The sequence below is a fragment of the Setaria viridis genome, chromosome 9 (assembly GCF_005286985.2).
Source record: "Setaria viridis chromosome 9, Setaria_viridis_v4.0, whole genome shotgun sequence".
Lineage (NCBI taxonomy): Eukaryota > Viridiplantae > Streptophyta > Magnoliopsida > Poales > Poaceae > Setaria > Setaria viridis.
In genome coordinates this window covers 4,945,742-4,964,722 of record NC_048271.2, presented here as the reverse complement: position 1 = coordinate 4,964,722, position 18,981 = coordinate 4,945,742, and the positions used below count along the sequence as shown (strand labels likewise).

Below are 18,981 nucleotides of genomic sequence, written 5' to 3'. Positions count from 1 at the left end.
AATCAGTACCGCGCACCTGTTGAAACTCGCGCTCATGCCGTCATGCATCACGTCCGCATGGAAATCACCCTAATGGCCTCATGCAAGCGTATTCTTTTACGTGGCCGGCTGCCGGCCGCAACTAATTGCTGGACCAACGGTTTTTTGCAGACCAATTTTGAGCGTAAGATGACCATTCAAGGAAAGCCTAGAGACATTCGAAAATGATTTTCTCAATGATAGTTTGAAGACTCCGATCACAAACTTGATATCTTGCGGATCACAAACATGAGCTGCTTCTGTTGTTACCTTGAATGGGCCCAAATCGATTCAAAACCATGTTTGTCGCTTGGCCGACCAAGTGGGAGCCATGCCGCGGAGAGATAGGCACGCGAGCAAGTAGGTAATGAAACTTTTTCGGCTGGTTCAACTTCACTTTGTGCTCATCAAGTGATTGAACAAGTTTGTACATTATTTTGCCCTGGCGTTGTATTCAATCAACGATATGCTGAATCCGATGTGATAGTGAAACATTCTTGAACGTCGAACTGAACAATCTCGATAGTGTCGTTTTCTAGCCCGTTGTCTTCTCCATCGAGACAAGAACTATCTTTTTTTAGAGGATAGTTCTTTGATTCCAATCCTGAATAAGGTATTTCATAACCCATAGAATGTCCTCCCCCGGGGCGAGGGCTACAGAGTGTTTCGGGGCCGAGCATAACTCGGTTGGCAGAAGGCAGGTGGTGCCGTCGACCAAGGCTCGAACGCCGGCACCCGTTGGCTTCCCAGGAAGCCCTAGTCGAGGAGACGAGAAGACTCCTTTCCAAAAGAAGAGAGAGAGAGAGTACTTCCAAATTCCAATCTCTTTCTTTGGGCGCCTCTCTGAATGAACATGTCCACGAATAACAAGTCTTTTTTTTAAAAAATTCTGGCCCTTATTTTTTTTGAAAAGGAAATTTCTGACCCTTAGTGTTGCACTTGCAGTATCATTGCCGCCAGAGTCGAGGATAAGACGAGGTACGGTGCTATCTCGGTCGATTGGGAGTTGGGACGTTAGCAGATTGGCGGTGTTGTGGAGGGACAGTGACTTGAACTAGTGGGGCCTTGAAACCGGCTGCCCATTTGCTCATCCGCCGCCTCCTTGCCTCCTTGGCCTCGGCCACCAAGATCAGTGGCGACGTGTCCTTCGCGTAGTAGAACGGGACGGAACATCCCGGCCACACCAACAAAATGTGTCCGACTCCGAGTGGACGGTAATCTCGAGCAAAGCCGAAATGATGCCGAGCCGAACGGATCAGGCCGAGGCTGCACTAGAAACTTATCAGACTTTCAGGCCGTTTTCAGCCCATATATCTTTTCTGCGAGAGTGAGTGCAAGCTGTTGCTGGTAGAATACTTGCATTAGATGTAAAATACTGCTAGTACAAGTATAAAGCACACGGTAATACGGTATCAATAGATTCGTCTTCGAATCAAGCTTGCTGCCACTCGCAGACGACAGTTCACAGCTCCTGGAGGACACGAAGCATGCCCTGGCGCGGCTTGCACATTGCCTCCAGAGGGACGTCCCTCGGGAGCGTGATCCCGACCCCTTCGGCCATGTCAACCCCGGCGGCGCCGCCGACCGCGCCCCAGTCGAAGCACTGGATCAGCGTCCCCAGCACCAGCCCCAGCGTCCGCAGCGCGAGGGCCTCCCCGGGGCACTTGCGCCGCCCCATCCCGAACGGCATCATGAACAGCCCGTCGGCGGCGCCGCCGCCCGCCTCGAACCTCTCCGGCATGAACGCCGCCGGGTCCGCCCACATCCCCGGGTCCCTGTGGATGGCGTACACGTTGACGAGCAGCATGGTGCCGGCGGGAACGTGATGGCCGCCGATGGCGCAGTCCGCGGTGGACTCGTGCGGGATCAGCGTCGGCACGACCGGGTACAGCCGGAGCGTCTCGCTGATGATGCACTGGAGGTAGCCCAGGCGCGGCACGTCGTCGGCGTTGAGCAGGCGGGAGGGCCCGACGCAGGCGTCGATCTCGGCCTGCGCTTTCTTCAGCTCCTCGGGGTGGTTTAGGAGCAGCGACATTGCCCATTCCGCCGTCGTCGACGTTGTCTCGGCTCCCCCGCTGAACATGCTCTACAAATTGGCGGAGACAAAACGGGCGTGTTATTAGTCAGCAGCGTTTGTTGCTGTCACCTTTTTTAATTATTTGATGGCAGCGTTGCTGTCACTCGTGATTTTGGGTGCCAATGACAGGGATTGCCGATATATGTCACGACATGGCTCAAAACGTCTCTCCGGAAAGCTACCTTCTACCGTAACGTAGATTTTGTGACATGCTGGGCTGTCCCAGCCAAGTGATAAGGTCAGGATATTATATTAGTAAAATATGATGTGGCGTAGTATCTGTTTTTCAGATAATGTGATGTTGCATATTTATATCTATCTATCTTTTTTTTAAGAAAAACATCTATCTATCTATCTATCTATCTATCTATCTATCTATCTATCTATCTATCTATCTAGTAACAGATGTGAGAAAAGCAACTTTGTTATGGTTGCTGATTTTGGATAAACGCTCTACAAGCTAGTTGATCTATGCCAACGTTTATCTCGTGCAACATGATGAAAATTGACCCAGCAGCACTAACCAATCCATCAATCACTGTGACACTTAAAACTGTAGCAACCAGAGATCTACAGTGCATAAAGGGCTAGAGCAAAGAGAACAAGGATGGAGAAGCACTCACAGAGCACAGAGCCATGATGGTGGTATCCGTGTAGACCTCCGGCTCTGACTTCTGCAAAGAGAGCAGCACGCCAATCATGCTCTTATTCTTCTCGCTCTCGTCGTCGTCCAGCCTCCGTCGCTCCGCGTCGATGAGCCGCCGCAGGAACGCGTCCCTCGCGGTCACCGCGGCCAGGATCTTGCTCCTCACGCCGAACACGTCGAACCACCGCAGCACCGGCAGGTAGTCCCACTTGTTGGACGCGCTGAGGAGCGGGATGAACACGTCCAGCGCCTTCATGAACTCCTGCGCCTCCGGCGATATGTCCGTGTCGGCGTCCGCCTCGGTGCGGGACGTCTTGGTCCGCGCGATGACCTCCATCAGGGCGCTGAGGGAGACCTCGAACAGCCGCCGCTTCAGCTCGACCCTCGCGGCGCCGCCGGGGGCGGCCGCGGCGGACCGGAACATTCTCCGCGCCATGGCGCGCACCTCGACGGAGATGACGGGGAGCATGCAGCTCACGCGGTGCGCAGACAGGAGCTGCACCGTGGCGACGCGGCGGAGGTTTCGCCAGTAGGAGCCGTAGCCGCACATCGGGAGGGTGGCGCCGCCGAAGGAGATGAGCAGCAGCGAGGGGAAGCGCGGGCGGTTCGCGAAGCAGACGTCGTGCTCGGTGAAGCACTCCCTGGCGTGGGCGGCGGAGGACACCACCACGGTCTCCCGCGACCCGAGCCGGAGGGAGAACACGGGACCGTAGCGCTCGGCGAGGCGCGCGAGCGCGGCGTGGATCGGCTTCCCGAGGAGGTGGAGGTGGCCGAGGACCGGGATGGCGGGAGGGCTCGGTGGCAGCCGCTGCATCTCCTTGTTCTTGCCATTGATCTTGCGGTGGCGGTCGCTGCCGAGGAGGCGGTGGAGCGAGAAGAGGAAGAGGAACGAGAGGATGGCCGCGACATAGGCTGCCGGCTCCATGGATTCCGTGTGCTGGGGATCGGAGTGACTGGATATTCTCAGGAACTCTATTCATTGTCGTGTATATATGGTGTAATAGTGATGGGCATCAGGCACGGCACAATCTGCCAATCTGGCATCCAAGGGCACCCGCAATGAATGGATGTAGATAGGCTCTCTACAAGAGGAAGAAAATTCGGTGCAGCCCGGATGCAAAGCGCATCCGGTGCACACCCGTCCGCTCGGCCTCCACGCGTCAGCCGCTTCAAATCCAACGGAAGCAATCGCGCGTCTGGTCCAGCGGCTCGGCTCCGACGCGGTTCGGCTCCAGGATATGACAAAGCTCGGGTTAATGGCTCCAGCGACACGGACGGACTCCTCAATACAATCCTTCCTCTGTGCTTATCCTATTCTTCCCAAACTCTCAATTCTTCTACTCCTCTACTTCCCAACTGCCCTTCAGCTAACATCTGGTATCAGTTTCCACGATCCTTGGGACTCTTGTGCGTGAGATCCATAATTCCATCGGTTGAGCCAGCAAACGGATTTGGTTTGGATATTGAGTTCGTTACCCGAACTCAGAAGCCTGTAATTCCGGTCCACGCCGGTTTGATTTGTGGGGATCTCGGCCGATCTGGAGTCGTCGTCAAGCCACGAGCACTTTACTCGTCTTCAACGCAGTCAAGGAGCAATGGATCCAAACACAAAGTTGATTTCTGGATGAGATGGAGAAGAAGTTTGCGGCGATGGATCTGAAGTGGGAGAAGAAAATTCGATGATCTCGCCCAGAAGAAGGAAGAGCGCATCAGCGCTCTGGAGAATACTAGTGAAGAACTAGAATCATGGAGGCCCAAGGTGGATGCCGCCATGGATGACATCAAGCTTGAGCTCAGAAAGATCAACAAGCAATGGGATCCATCCGCTCTGCAGAACGCGGGTTCGGACCCGGGGCTGCTCATCAAACCCGAGTCGGTGGCCGCGCGCCCATCTGCCGGGAAATCCATCGATGGCCCAATTGGGCACCGTGAAGATCAGCATCACCGGGATCAGGGGTACGGGTCTGTAACGACCTTAATCCCTGGCCCTGTCAAGAGTATGAACGGTTTCCCTTCGCCTCCCCCACATCCTAGATTTCATGGTCCACTATATGATGCTTGTGCTTCTCGGGCTCAATCTGTTGATACCAGTGTTTGCTCTATTGGAAAATTGCCAAAAAATTTGTTTCCTGCATTTGATGGTGATAACCCTAGGCTGTGGATCTCTAGGTGTGAAATCTACTTTGATATGTACCATGTTGAACCAGACGCATGGATCAAAGTTGCGTCAATGCATCTTTCTCCTTTAATTGCTTGTTGGTTTCAGTCCATTGAGCGCAAATATCCCGATCTGAGTTGGTGGCAGTTGTGCAAGCTGCTTCATGAGCGCTTTGGCAAGGATCAGCACCAGCTTTTGATTAGGCAATTGTTTCGCATTAAGCAAAATGATAGTGTAGCTGAGTATATTGAGCAATTTTCTAGCCTTGTAGACCAGCTATCTGCTTATTAGTCTGATGGATCCTTTATATTTCACTACTCAATTCATAGATGGGTTGCGTGATGAAATTCGAGAATACTTGTACAGCGTCCTACAGACCTGGATACTGCTTGTACTCTTGCACTTATGCAGGAAGTATGGGAGCTGTTCAATGTGGAAGAGATTGATGCCAGACCTGAAGTGGAGAACTCCTCCGATGAGCAGTTGTTCTTAGCTATATCAAATGAGGCTGTATCTGGTGGTGAAGCCAAGAGGTCTATGCAGTTGATGGGATTGATGCAGAATGTGGATGTTCATATTCTCATTGATTCTGGCAGTACTAATTCTTTCATCAGTCAGAAGACTGTTGATAAGTTGGCTAACCTCAACTTGAGTGGCGCTTGTTCAAGTCAAGGTGGCCGATGGAAGTATCATGCAACGTTCATCTGCTGTCCCTGAGGCTGAGTGGAGTATTCAAGGGTATTCTTTCAAACAGGAGTTGAAGGTGTTGCCTCTGCAGTCCTATGACCTCATTTTGGGAATGGATTGGCTTGAAAGCTTTAGCCCCATGAAAGTGCATTGGCGTCACAAGTGGATGGTAATTGCTTATAATGGAGCCACAACGGTGTTACAAGGGATTTTACCAGAGTATACTGAAGAGTTACTCATCCAGATTACTTCTGTTCAAGAAAATCCAGAAGTTCAAGCTGAATCAGAATTGCCTCCTGAAATCTCTTAATTAATTGTGCAATTTGAAGTGGTATTCTCTACTCCTGGGTCTCTCCCCCCTGTTAGAGCTTGTGATCACAGTATTCCTTTGATTGCTGGAGCAAGACCTTTCAACATAAGGTCTTAGAGGTATCAAAACCTACTCTCAAAGACGAAATTGAAAGGCAAGTTGCTGATATGATTACATTGGGCATTATTAGGCCAAGTTCTTCTGCATTTTGCTCTCCTGTATTACTTGTCAGAAAGAAGGATGGCACTTTCAGATTCTGTGTGGACTATGGATATTTGAATGCTTTAACCATCAAAGGCAAATTTCCTATTCCTGTGTTTGATCAACTCATGGATGAGCTGGTTGGTTCACAACTCTTGACTTGATTTCTGGCTATCATCAAGTGAGGTTGAAGCCTGGAGAGGAATATAAAACTGCCTTTCAAACTCACCATGGACACTATGAATTTTTGGTCATGGCTTTTGGACTTTCTGGAGCTCCTGGTACTTTCCAGGGAGCAATGAACACTACTCTATCTCCGTTACTGAGGAAGTGTGCTATTGTGTTCTTTGATGACATTCTTATCTACAACAAGTCCTTTGATGAGCATATGGTGCATTTGAAGGAGGTTCTGACATTATTACAGCGGGACCGATGGCATGTGAAATTGTCCAAATGTAAGTTTGCTCAGCGGAAAATTTCTTACCTTAGTCATGTGATTAGTGAAGATGGTGTGTCTACTGATATAACTAAGGTTGAAGCAGTGGTTAATTGGCCTGTTCGTACATGTCAAGGAATTGAGGAGCTTTGTAGGTCTTGCTGGGTATTATAGAAAGTTTGTTAAGCACTTTGCAGTTATTGCCAAGCCTTTAACTGAATTGCTAAAAAAGGGAGTCATTTTTGTGTGGACACAAGATCATGAAGTGGCCTTTACAACCTTAAAGCAAGCTCTTAGCACCGCTCCTGTGTTGGCACTACCAGACTTCACCAAGCAATTTTGTCTTGAAACTGATGCTTGCAAGAATGGAGCTGGGGCTGTTTTGCTGCAAGAAGGTCATCCTTTAGCCTTCGTCTGCTGAACAAAATACCCCTTGGCAACAAAAGGTATTCACCAAGCTGCTAGGAATGCAATACAGAATTATTTATAAGCAAGGCACTGATAATAGAGTAGCTGATGCCTTGTCAAGGCGAGCTCATGATAATGCAGACTTATTATCTATTTCTATTTGTACACCTCAATGGAGTCAAACTGTCATTGATGGTTACTTTATGGATGATGAAGCCAAGGGCATGATAACCAAGCTGGCAGTTGATGGTGCATCTGTTCCCAATTTTTCTCTGCATGATGGTGTGCTTAAGTTTAAAGGAAGGATTTGGGCTGGGCAATAACACTAGCTTACAGCAATCTATCCTGAAAGCGATGCACAGTTCGGCTATTGGGGGACATTCAGGTTTTCCTATCACTTATCATAGAATTAAACAGCTGTTTGCTTGGCCTGGTATGAGAAAGTGTACATGCCTTTGTTTCTGCATGTTTTGTATCCTGGCCTATTACAGCCATTGCCTGTGCCAGCTGGAGCATGGCAGACTATAAGAATGGATTTTGTGGAGGGCCTTCCATTCTCTGGTGGTAAGAACTGTGTACTTGTGGTGGTAGATAAGTTTTCCAAATTCAGCCATTTCATTCCTATGAAACATCCTTTCACGGCTGCATCTGTTGCCAAAGTATTCATGCAACATGTTTATAGGCTTCATGGTATGCCATCTGTTATCATCTCTGATAGAGATAAAATTTTTACCAGTCAACTATGGAAAGCCTTATTTTCTATTGCTGGTGTTACTTTTAGCATGAGTTCTGCCTACCATCCTCAGTCTGACGGTCAGACTGAACGAGTTAATCGGTGCATGGAGACTTTCTTGAGATGTTTTGCGAATGTTTGTCCTGGCAAATGGGTGGACTGGATTTATTTGGCTGAACATTGGTATAATTCCAGTTGGCATTCAGCTCTTGGTTTTTCTCCATTTGAGATACTGTATAGGTACTCTCCTAAGCATTTTGGCATTGATACTCTCTCGCATGCCCTGTTCCTACTTTGGGTGAATGGCTGCAAGAAAAGGTTGTTATGACTGAGTTGGTCCAACAACATCTTTCTAGAGCTCAGCATCATATGAAGTTGCAAGCTGACAAGAATCGTTCAGAGCGAAGTTTTTCCGTTGGCGATCTTGTTTATCTGAAGTTGCAACCATATGTGCAGTCATCATTAGCTCCACGAGCAAACCAGAAGTTGGCCTTTCGCTATTTTGGTCCCTTCAAGATTCTGTCCAAGGTTGGTTCAGTTGCGGACAAACTGGAGTTGCCATCAACTTCCGCAATTCATCCTGTTTTCCATGTCTCGCAATTGAAGAAAGTTGTGGCTACTTCTGTCGATATTGCTCAGTTACCTGTTGATCTGGATGGCCTACAATTCCCAGAGAAGATACTACAACGCCGCATGGCCTCTGAAGGTATATCCCAAGTGCTGGTTAAGTGATCTAGTATGCCTCACTCTCTGGCTACCTGGGAAGATTACACTGCTTTACATCAGCGCTTTCCACAAGCTCTTGCTTGGGGATAAGCAGGTTTTCTTCGAGGGGGGAATGTTAGTACAACGTCTACAGGCTTCTAAATACTAGTTTTCTCATTTCATGCTCCCCTGCAGTTGTACTTCTTGCACTCATTAAATGTTGAGATTCTACACTTATCTATTTCCCAATGTGCCCACGAACTGATACTGTAGCATGAAGTCTTGTTTATTGTGTTAGTTTTCCTATGGCCACATATATGGTTACAGGGATGGTACTTATGATGGATCATTGTCATTTGTATATGCGTGCAAACATTGAAAGCAGCTGTAGACATCTGTGTAGACTTACCATTGAGGTGGTTTACTATTAATATAGTCTATAGCTGAGGTGTTACATGTTTTATAGAGAGCACCTTACTTAACCATTGCGGGTGCCCTAAGCTTTGCACATACGTAATCCCTGACGTAAGTGGATGTGCCTTATATAGCTAGACACATGTAATAGTCTTCTAGAAGCTATAAACTACTGTTCAGCGTGACGCCCAGGTGATAGTTGCTGCTCTCAGATATTGGCCAGGGGCAATCTAATAATGTCCATAAAATAATCGTTAATTGAACCATGGTACCTTTAAATCGTTGTAAAAAACCTACTCTAATGTTAAATCTCATACCAGCGTTTCTGATGGCTACGACACCTAAGTCTTTACGCCTTGCTCGTATATACTCATATCTGTATGAATGTATCGAGATTTGTATTTTGTGATGGTGGTACATGAGAGGAACAAGTCAGGTGCTTGTGGTTTCCTACCACCAATGAGTAGTCAATTGTATACCGTAATTGCAGTCCGTTTATACACACATACGAGATACAATAATCATCATTTTTTGTTAGATAAAGAAGGAATCTTTAACACATCTAATGTATCAATAAAGAAGGAATCTAATTAATGTATCTCAACATTGCTTTAAGGTTTGGGTTAGTCTCTACTCCTAAAAAAAGCAAAAGGAAGACTTTTTTTTCGTACGTCGAGTCCTCCGCTCGGTTTCGTCCCGCGGTAAATTGGATTACCACTGTCCGATCTCCTTCCGAAGTCCCGCACCCTCTTCCTCCGTCCATTCTTCAGCCCCGCCCCCAATCCCACCTGATGCCCGCTGTCTCCGCCGCCTCGTCACCCCATCTTCCCCCTTCCCCCGCGCCTGCCGTTGCGTGCCGCTCTCCCCTGCGACAAGCCCGCCACCGCCGCCCCTCTTTCCTCCCCTGCGCCAAGCCTGCCGCCACCGCCCCAGATTTGGCCATGGAGGCAGAGGAGGACCGCGGCCACGTCCCCCTCCCAGGTATGGAAGCCGTCGTCGTCCCACCACACCCCCGGCCGCGCCTCGCCTCCTCCCTCCCCTGGCCGCGCCTCCTACGTCCGCCCGTGCCTCCCTGCCCTGTGAGTGGACAAGGACTCTAGGAGTCCAGCTGCGATCCCATTTTTCACTCTCCCCTTCTTCCCCAGATACAGAGTAGTGACGATCGATGGAGAGATTTGGGGAGGCGGCACATTGGAGGGCTGATCCAGACTTGGCTCGGAGGAGGAGATGTGGTGGCAGTCACGGTGGAGGGCTTCACGCAGGCGTGATGCGGGGGAGTCAAGGGGCAGCGGCGTCTTCTTGCCGCCACCTTCTAATGTCGTGTTGTCGAGCTGCAACACCTTGTCCCGTACAGGTTCTTTTCTCAGTTGACATCAGGAAAAATTGGATTCTAATTAGAAGCATTTTTTGTGCTTCGAGAATATTTTGGAGGAAATTGATCCTGATAAGCAGGAATTTAGCACAGCTATTTGTGTTCTTGTGCACAAACCAATTAACTAGGTTTTTCTTCTCCTTTTTTTTGAAAATACCACAACATGTTGTTAGGCCTGACTACCATGGATGCTCTTGTTTGTTCAAATGCCCTTTCCCAGTTACGTTTGCCAAGAAAAATGGCTTGCGGAGGGGAGGGTCACAGGTGAACGAGTTCACCAATTCTATTAATTGTTTTAATTACAGTTATTTGTGTCTATGATCTGTTTTCCTTTTTTTCAAATGTTAATAATGTGACCGTCAAATGCCTATTTCAGTCTTCGTACATTTGAGTAGCTACCATTGTATTTCTTTGAGTTTGCTAATTCATTCGATTCTGCAGTTGAAATATATGGGCATTGAGTTGGACCTTGGTGACGAGATTCTGGAGCTTATTAGTCCAAACTAGACAATGAAATATATGGAGCTTGTTCAATGGATGGACCCAAATTTTCAATTAAAGCTCCAAAAACTGGCATAACATCTCTATATGTAAGTTGACAATAGATATATGTTAGCTTCAGTTGCTTATTGGCTTATGACCCTAACTATGTCCAATCTTCAGGTCAGTATTAGGCAACACTCTGGACAAGTTTGGGTCTGGTCGTAAAGGTGGAGGTGTACAAACGATTGCAAATAGATCCTGAGTATATTTACCTCACTTGAGACGCTACTTTTATGGTAATCATTAATATCTTGTTGTCTCCTAAAAATTTATGCCAGCTATATATACTCCCCTGCTAGCAGCCTAGCATGCTGTTGCTAGATCATTATCATTTTAGATATACTTTTGTGGAGAGAATTATGGGTCCTGAGTTTTATCTTCCTCAGCTTTCCATTAAAGGTGGCCCAAAAACTGGAGTTTACATTGAGTACTTAAACCTGAACATGAAAATTGTAAAAGTTCAAAATGCTACTTAGAAGCGGTCTGCAAAGGCTGTGGGGAACTCTGTAAGTCAACCTGAGATCATTTACTCCTAATTCTTGGATCTTGATAAGTTATACAATATGCATTCGATGTACTGAGCTATTGCACTATGTAGACTGTACGTGCTGCTATTTTGGCAAATGGAGGTACCTTAGTCTGTCAAGCTTTTGGAAGAGTCGAAGTGGATATCCCAGTGGCTATGATACTGAATACTCAAAATGATCATCTTTGCTTTGGTTGTAGCATGCCAATCGATCCTTCTCTGCCTAAGGTGTACTTGATCCCTGTTTGCTATATGCTTATCCGCACATGTTTGCCATTTTTTTTAACTTGACAATGCTTTGGGGATATCTATTTTCCTTCTATGAAACTTGCCAAAGTAACAGTTGGATGATAGCAGATGAGAAGGTCAGCATTCATAATACTCCACTACTTTACTTACATATAAAGTTAATATGTACTAAAAAGGTTAGGTTGTGATATTCCAAACAGCTAGATATTGGTAGTACAGATTACAGACTTGGCCAAGGGCTATATTTAGAAGGAAAAAAAATATCCGTGATTTTCCAATGGCAGTAGCAATTCTTTTATCAATAACATGATTGGAAGGTATGGCATGGAGCACAAATATTGAATTTCCAGTGAATTGCTTTTGTGTAGAGCACAATTGACTCTTGACTGCCCTTACTTTTACTGAAGTAGCGCTTTTAGTTGGTGCCCTATCTTTAGTTTAGTTCAGGTGTGCTCTCATAGACTTTAGCTAGAGATCATTGAAGAAGCTTCCCTACCTCCATCACTTCCTCTTTGTTCAAACACATAATGAAACGTCATTTAGTAAACCTGATAGTAATAAGTGCCTCCTAATATGTTATTTCATTCTTGTGACAGGTCTGCTGGGAAAACAAAAGTTTCGATTCAGTTACTTGTGGCTTCTTGCTACCTGGCACAACTTATAACTTTATTAGGAAGTATCGATGTTGTGAAATAGTAAGTAAATTATTCTCCTTTCTTGTAATTTTAGCTTTGTCAAATTGGTTGAGTTATTGTCGTAATGATCTAAACCATATGCTTTCTTTGTCAAGGTAATGCTCTGGTTTCTGCTGGTGGTGGCACTGGCTCCATGATAAGGTAGATGAAACTATTCATTACTAAATTGGTGTCAGAATTCTGAACTACACCACCAGGTCCTCATACTGACTGTTTATGTGAACAAACTGTCCAAGACCTTGGAGTGAGTTGATGATTACACCATATTGATCATGGAGGGACTTGATCTTAACAACATTGAATGCATTGAGGTTCATGGAAACAATTTTGGTCTGTGGAATGGGATGCATCGTGAGGTATGGCTACTAAAATTGTTTTGCTTTGTCAGTCCATTTTTTTGCTTGGTAGCTCTTCATTGTAGCAGAATATGATTTTGTTTCTTCACAAACTTTACAATCTATCTCATTGTTTCATATATGCTTTTCTTGCTTGAATTCATATCTGAGTTCAGTCGCTCACTTTTCCCATATAGTTAGCCACAATTGAAGTGAACTAGAAATATAATTTAGTCAGCGATGGTCTTGCTTCTAGGACAGAGGTAGATGGCACTGGGTTAACCAAAAGCCATTAGCTCACAGTTGCTTACTATACAGAGTTCAGGGTAAGGTGCCTTTCTGAGTAAAGTGCTTCTATGTCCAGGGTTTAGGCTCCGGTACAAGCAGAAACTTGAAGAGGTAATATCTGAAGATCAAGAGAACATGTTACAGGACAGCATAGTTATCTAGCTTCTATGTTTGAATGTGCTTCTTCATTATTCTTAATTACTGGTGGCAGGATAATAAGCGATACACATCAGGTTTAGTGGGGTTTGTTCTAAAATTATTTCTGGACAGCAGCTTTTCTCCTATCCAGCAACTGACTGATACACTGCCCAGCGAGGATAGAATTAAGTAGTTAGCATTAAAAATTGTAAGTCCTTTCTTTACATGATGCCAAATTAACGTCCTGGGCTGTCCCGGAAAATAATAAGGGAGCCAGAACCTGTTGGTACTTATATAAATATTTTGTCATCCGTAACTTCATGTATTGTAATATAAATATTTGGTTGCACTATAGTTTTTAATATTCGTATTTGTTTTCACATTACTATTGTCTTGTTGAATGCTTCATGTCTTTGGACTACCAAGCATTGTAAAATATTTTCTTTGGCACATCACAGGCAAAGAAATACGATAGATGGAGGTGGTATTTGGATGACCTGTATTCGTATTTGTTTCACATGATTATTGTCTTGTTGAATCCAATCTTGGATGATATACTTATTCCATATTTATGCATGTTTCATATTTTTATTATCCCGTTGAATCCAATGTCTTGCAATATAAAAATTTTGTTGCCCGTAGCAACGCACGGGCACGATCCTAGTAGATAAAAAAGTGTATAAGATCGATCATAAAATGCATCCAGCTTTATAAAAGCCATCCCAGTGGTTATTACATAGATTTAGGCCCCGTTTGGTAGAGCTTCGGCTTCTCATAAAACGGCTTCGGCTTCGGCTTTTTCGATGGAGTGGCTTTTTTAGTGAAGCTGAAGCCGTTTTGCAAAACATTTGGTAAAACGGCTTCTCAATGGCAATATATGTAATTTTATGATCACTTAATGCTTGGAGAGGGAGGAGAAGCCGGTGAAGCCACTTTTTTCGGCTTCTCCTCTCTAGTGTAAGCCGTTTTGCGGCTTCTCCCCGGCTTTGGTGGTGAAGCCGTTTTGAAATTGACCCTTTGGTAGGGCTTCACCAAAAGCCGGTGGAGAAGCACTTTGAGAAGCCCTACCAAACGGGGCCTTAACATCGTATCCATCTTTTATATATAAACTCGCGCTAGATCATCACAGCTTCTGCAGGACGTCAAGTAGCTTGGCGCGGCCTGCACATGGCCTCGAGAGGAACAGCTCTGGGGAGTGTAATCCCGACCCCTTCGGCCATGTCGACCTCGGCGCCGCCGACCGTGTCCCAGTCGAAGCACTGGATCAGCGTCCCCAGAACAAGTCCCAGCGTCCGCAGCGCGAGCGTCTCCCCGGGGCACTTGCGCCGCCCCATCCCGAATGGCATCAGCAGCCGCCCTTCGGCGCCGCCGCCCTCGAACCGCTCGGGCCTGAACGCGGCCGGGTCCGCCCACGCAGCGGGGTCCCTGTGGATGGCTTACGCGTTGACGAGCAGCATCGTGCCTGCGGGCACGAGGTGGCCACCGACCGCGCAGTCCGCAGTAGACTCGTGCGGGATCAGCGTCGGCACGACCGGGTACAGCCGGAGGGTCTCGCTGACGATGCACTGGAGGTAGCCGAGGCGCGGCAGGTCGTCGGCGCCGATCAGGCGGGAGGGCCCGACGCTGCCTGCTCGGCGCCGACGCAGGCGTCGATCTCGGCCTGCGCTTTCTTCAGAGCCTCGGGGTGGTTCAGCAGCAGCGACATCGCCCATTCCGCCGTGGTCTCCGTCCCCGCAGTGAACATGCTCTGTAAAAGAAAGGAAAGACACGGACAGGGTCGTGTCAGAGGGCGACGTTACTGTCACTCTTCACTCGTGGCTGTGGTTGGCGTTGACGCTCATGGCAACATACGCTAGAGATTCCTTTCAATAGCATTTCACTGACGTGACATGCTGGAGTGTCCGGACCAGGTGCTACATGTTTTTTTTTTGAAACGAATCCAGGTGCTACATGTGGTGATACACTAGTGGTTGGCAGTTGCCGATCTTAGACAAAACATGTACCACGGGTTAGTTAATCCGCCATAGTTTTTCTTCAGGTGTCTGGACTGCAAGGAATTGGATCTATTTTTGGCTAGTTCATGGTAGAGCTCGGATGCTTCTCTCTTTCCACATCCAAATGAACCCAGCACCAATCAACAGATCCTTGTGGTAAGTGAAACTTTTGTAGCAGTAAAGAAAGTGAAAATGACCGACCCAAGAAGATGAAGAAGAAGCACTTACAGAGCACAGAGCCATGATTACGGTATCCGTGTACACATCCGGCTCCAGACTTCTGCAGAGAGAGCAGAACGGAAATCATGCTCTTCTTGTCGTTCTCGCCGCCGCCGTCGAGGCTCCGGCGCTCCGCGTCGATGAGCCGCCGCAGGAACGCGTCCCTTCTGCCCACCGCGGCCACGATCTTCTTCCTCGCGCCGAACACGTCGAACCACCTTAGCACCGGCAGGAGGTCCCACACGCTGGCCGCGTCGACCAGGGGAATGAACTCGTCCAGCGCCTTCTTGAACTCCTGGGCCTCCGGCGACGTGTCCGTGTCGGCGTCGGCCTCCGCACTGGACGCCTTCGTCCGCGCGATCGTCCCCATCAGGGCGCTGAGGGAGACCTCGAACAGCCTGCGCTTCAGCTCCACCCTCGCGGCGCCGCCGGGGGCGGCCGCGGCGGTGCGGTACGTCCTGCGCACCATGGTGCGCACCTCGCCGGAGATGACGGGGGACATGCATCTGACGCGGTGCGCGGACAGGAGCTGAACCGTGGCGACGCGGCGGAGGTTGCGCCAGTGCGGGCCGTAGCCGCACGTCGGGAGCGTGGTGCCGTCGTAGGAGATGAGCAGCAGCGATGGGAAGCGCGGGCGGTTCGCGAAGGTCACGTCGTGCTCGGTGAAGCACTCCCTGGACCGGGATGGCGGGAGGGCTAGGTGGGAGCCGGCCGCTGCTTGTTCTTGATCTTGCCATTGATCTTGCTGCCGTGGCCGGCCGCCTCGGAGGCGGTAGAGCGAGAAGAGGAAGATGATGGAGAGGATGGCGACGTAGGCTGGCTCCATGTTTTTGGGGCTAGGAGTGAGATTCTCAGGACTTATGTGTGCTGTGGTCTATGTGTGATGGACTGATGGGGTTTTGTAAGTTTTCGTTTTTACTGTAGTTTAGCTTATGCAATCCCCGACGTAAGTGGAAGTGCATGATAGGTCCAAGTGTTAGTCTTCTAGAAGCCGTACTGTGCTGTTCTACTAAGGTGGGGGTTGTCGGGCACGTCCCTTTGCAATAACAAGGTATCTAGTGCTAGTACGGTGAACACAAATCTAGTGATATCAATTTATAAAATAAAAACTACGAATTAATAGTGTAATTATCGGTTAGGTGTTATCATAACACAAATAAAATTAGCTTCATAGTAGTCCCAACCTAGAAACTATTAGCCAGTTTCTCTAAATGTCACATCAAAAAACACTTGTTCTAGGAACTACACGGTACAATGAATAGGGTTTTGAATGAGGCGAGAGGTTGGAAAATTAGGGTTATTAAGAGGTGTGTTATTAGTTTATATATGAAAGTTGTTGGGCGGCACTAAGTGTCGAGCTAGCGTCCCAAGCACGACACGTGTTACGGACACAGGCATGATGGTGACCGTGCCATGGGCCGGTCCATCGGGTCTGTATTTTTTTTTCCAATTTTGGACTGCCCTTACAATTTAAAATGAACGAAGGGAGTAACTAATATTATGTTTTTTTTCGAAACGAATCAACCTGGTTGCTGATTATATTAAAAAGAAGATGAAGTCCAGACTGGACGATAACAACAAAGAAAAAATAACGCAAACACTGATAGATTGGATTGGGTCCTCAACGCCTGCCGCACCATACCCTCACACGCAACTCAACTCTACAACACATCAACCGGTTAGATTGGGACATCAACACGCACCGAACTCAACTCCTCTCAATACCTCGGTGATAGAACCAAAGCCTTACCACAGCCCGTACCACCATACACATGGTCAAGAAGTCGTCGATTCCTCCCAGCGTAACCTAGCATCGACGTTGAATCGAGAAGCAGACTGCACCGCACCGATAAGGCCACCACCATGCAGGACCTTCCGCTGTAATGCCGCTGTAACATCACTCTCCACCTGACAGGGTGATAAAACCGAATCCGGACCTCTCGCAGGCTGCCTTGCAGTCGCCACCACGATAACACAACGCGCGGGGGCCTTGCCACATCCGCCGTTGGACTCTGCCTCTCTCTCGTCACCTCAAAGAGACACCGCGCGCGGGAGCCTCACCACGCCCGCCGCAGTTTTCCACGTCCCGGATCCGTTTCTTTAGTCACTGTCAGAGTGTTGGGTGATATTGCCCCGCTCCCCACGATCTCCATTGATAAGCCAAACCGCCGCAGAGTGTCGACCTCGCCTCGTTGCTTCACCCTCGTACATAGTCTTCTCCACTGTGACAACAAGCCAGAGAAGTCGCTTGCGCCGTTTTCCGATGATGTACCGTACCGGATAGCCCAGCCAAGCTAAGCAACCTGCCGTGGTCCACTACAAGTCTAGTCGTTCCACGCTGCCATTGCCGCAAGCGCCGTCCTCCGATGTAGTCTCACACCATACTGACCGCTGCGAAGCAACGTCAGTCGCCGCGGTCTGCTGCGAGCAGCGAAATCCAACAACCATGCAAACAACCCCTGGCCACCACCATAACTTGATCACCTACACATGGGCTCGGCAACCCCCAATCAGCTCACCACGCGGCGTAGTTGCCACCATTGGTTATGGTCTCCCATGACAATGATTCAGCAGTGCCTCGAACCAAGTTAGGTCTCTAGAGACGACGCCTCCAAGGAGGGTACGACACCAATGGTGCCGCCATCGCTCGTCTAGGATCTGGACAGGGTTTTCATCCAGAGAACCCTATGCAGTAGGGTCGTGATTCCAACATGACGCTCCCAACGAGGAAGACGACGTCCTAGGACGCCGCCGTCATGTCCACCAGCACGAAGGCTGGTGAGGGCTTTCGCTTGGAGCAATACAACCCCTCGCTGCATGTACAAGGTTCGGCACTCCCGGACCACTGCTATGGCAACCCAGCCTAGGCAACGCCGTCGCCGCACCTCCACTCGCCATGCCGCCGTACATCCACCTCCGTTTCTATCTCCGCCCTCCACCGCTGCCCATGCGCAGCACCCTCTGTCGCTTGCACCTCCTTGCCGGCGCCACGCATCCGCTTGCCATTCCACCACCACATGGCTTGCAGCGCGCTCCTCCTAGCCGCATGCACTTCCCGGTTGCGCTCCTCCCGGCCGCCGCGTGCCTCCTGGCCGCTGCGCGCTCTCCCAGCTGCCACGTGTCTCCCGGCCACCGCGCGCTCATCCCGGTCGCCCCGCACCTCCCGGCTGCCGCGCGCTCTCCGAGCCGCGCTCCTCCCGGCCCTATTCCTGCACGGGGCCTCGTCGGCCTTCTTAATCCCGCAGCCGCACTAGGCCACCCTCCTAGATCCACCAGAGCAAGCCACCGCGGTCGCCGCATCTCCTTCCCGCACGCGGCGCGCTGCTGGGCCGGCCATCTCCTCGTCGCCTCCACGCCTGGTCCAACCTCAGCCTCCCCGAGCACTCGCCTAGGGGCCATCGCCAGGTTCCAGCAACCTCATTGGCTCATCCACTTGCTCGTGCAGGCAACCGGTCAGTGGTGGCGCACAGGACTGGCAGCGGCACAGTTGCTCGCTCCAGGTCCACCGGCGCGTAGGACCAGGAGGCGCTCGAGCTCCGTCCCTGCGCGCGCTGCCGTGAGGGAGGACCTTGCCTAGAAGCACGCCAGTGCCGTGGATCCCTAGGGGCGCGTCGCCCACCGCCGCGCCCCGTCGTCAACGGATCCAACCTCGGGAACGCTGGATCCACACCCGTCGGTGCCGGATCCGGCCGTCCTTGCCGGCGCTGCCGCGGGTCGTCTCCCTAACGGCCAAGGCGGCCGCGCCCACCTGGCCACGAAGAGGAGGAGAAGGCTGCCCCGCCACTGTCGTCATTGCAGGCTGCTCGGGCTTCCGGCGGTCGGCTCGAGC

The 18,981-nt window shown here is 49.4% G+C and overlaps 1 protein-coding gene and 2 pseudogenes across 1 annotated transcript; 1 reads left to right on the top strand and 2 right to left on the bottom strand.

Annotated features, from left to right (window-relative positions):
• Window positions 1-1,359: 1,359 nt before the first annotated feature.
• Window positions 1,360-3,808, bottom strand: LOC117838154 (cytochrome P450 81Q32). Its single transcript, XM_034718071.2, has 2 exons — window positions 2,719-3,808; window positions 1,360-2,104 (listed from the first exon to the last, which is right to left on the bottom strand). The coding sequence occupies exons 1-2, from the start codon at window positions 3,664-3,666 to the stop codon at window positions 1,481-1,483; spliced, it is 1,572 nt and encodes a 523-aa protein (XP_034573962.1). The 5' UTR covers window positions 3,667-3,808; the 3' UTR covers window positions 1,360-1,480.
• Window positions 3,809-3,938: 130 nt separating this feature from the next.
• Window positions 3,939-7,603, top strand: LOC140221271 (uncharacterized; annotated as a pseudogene).
• Window positions 7,604-13,615: 6,012 nt separating this feature from the next.
• LOC117838155 (cytochrome P450 81Q32-like) lies at window positions 13,616-16,065 on the bottom strand (annotated as a pseudogene).
• Between the last annotated feature and the right edge of the window lie 2,916 nt (window positions 16,066-18,981).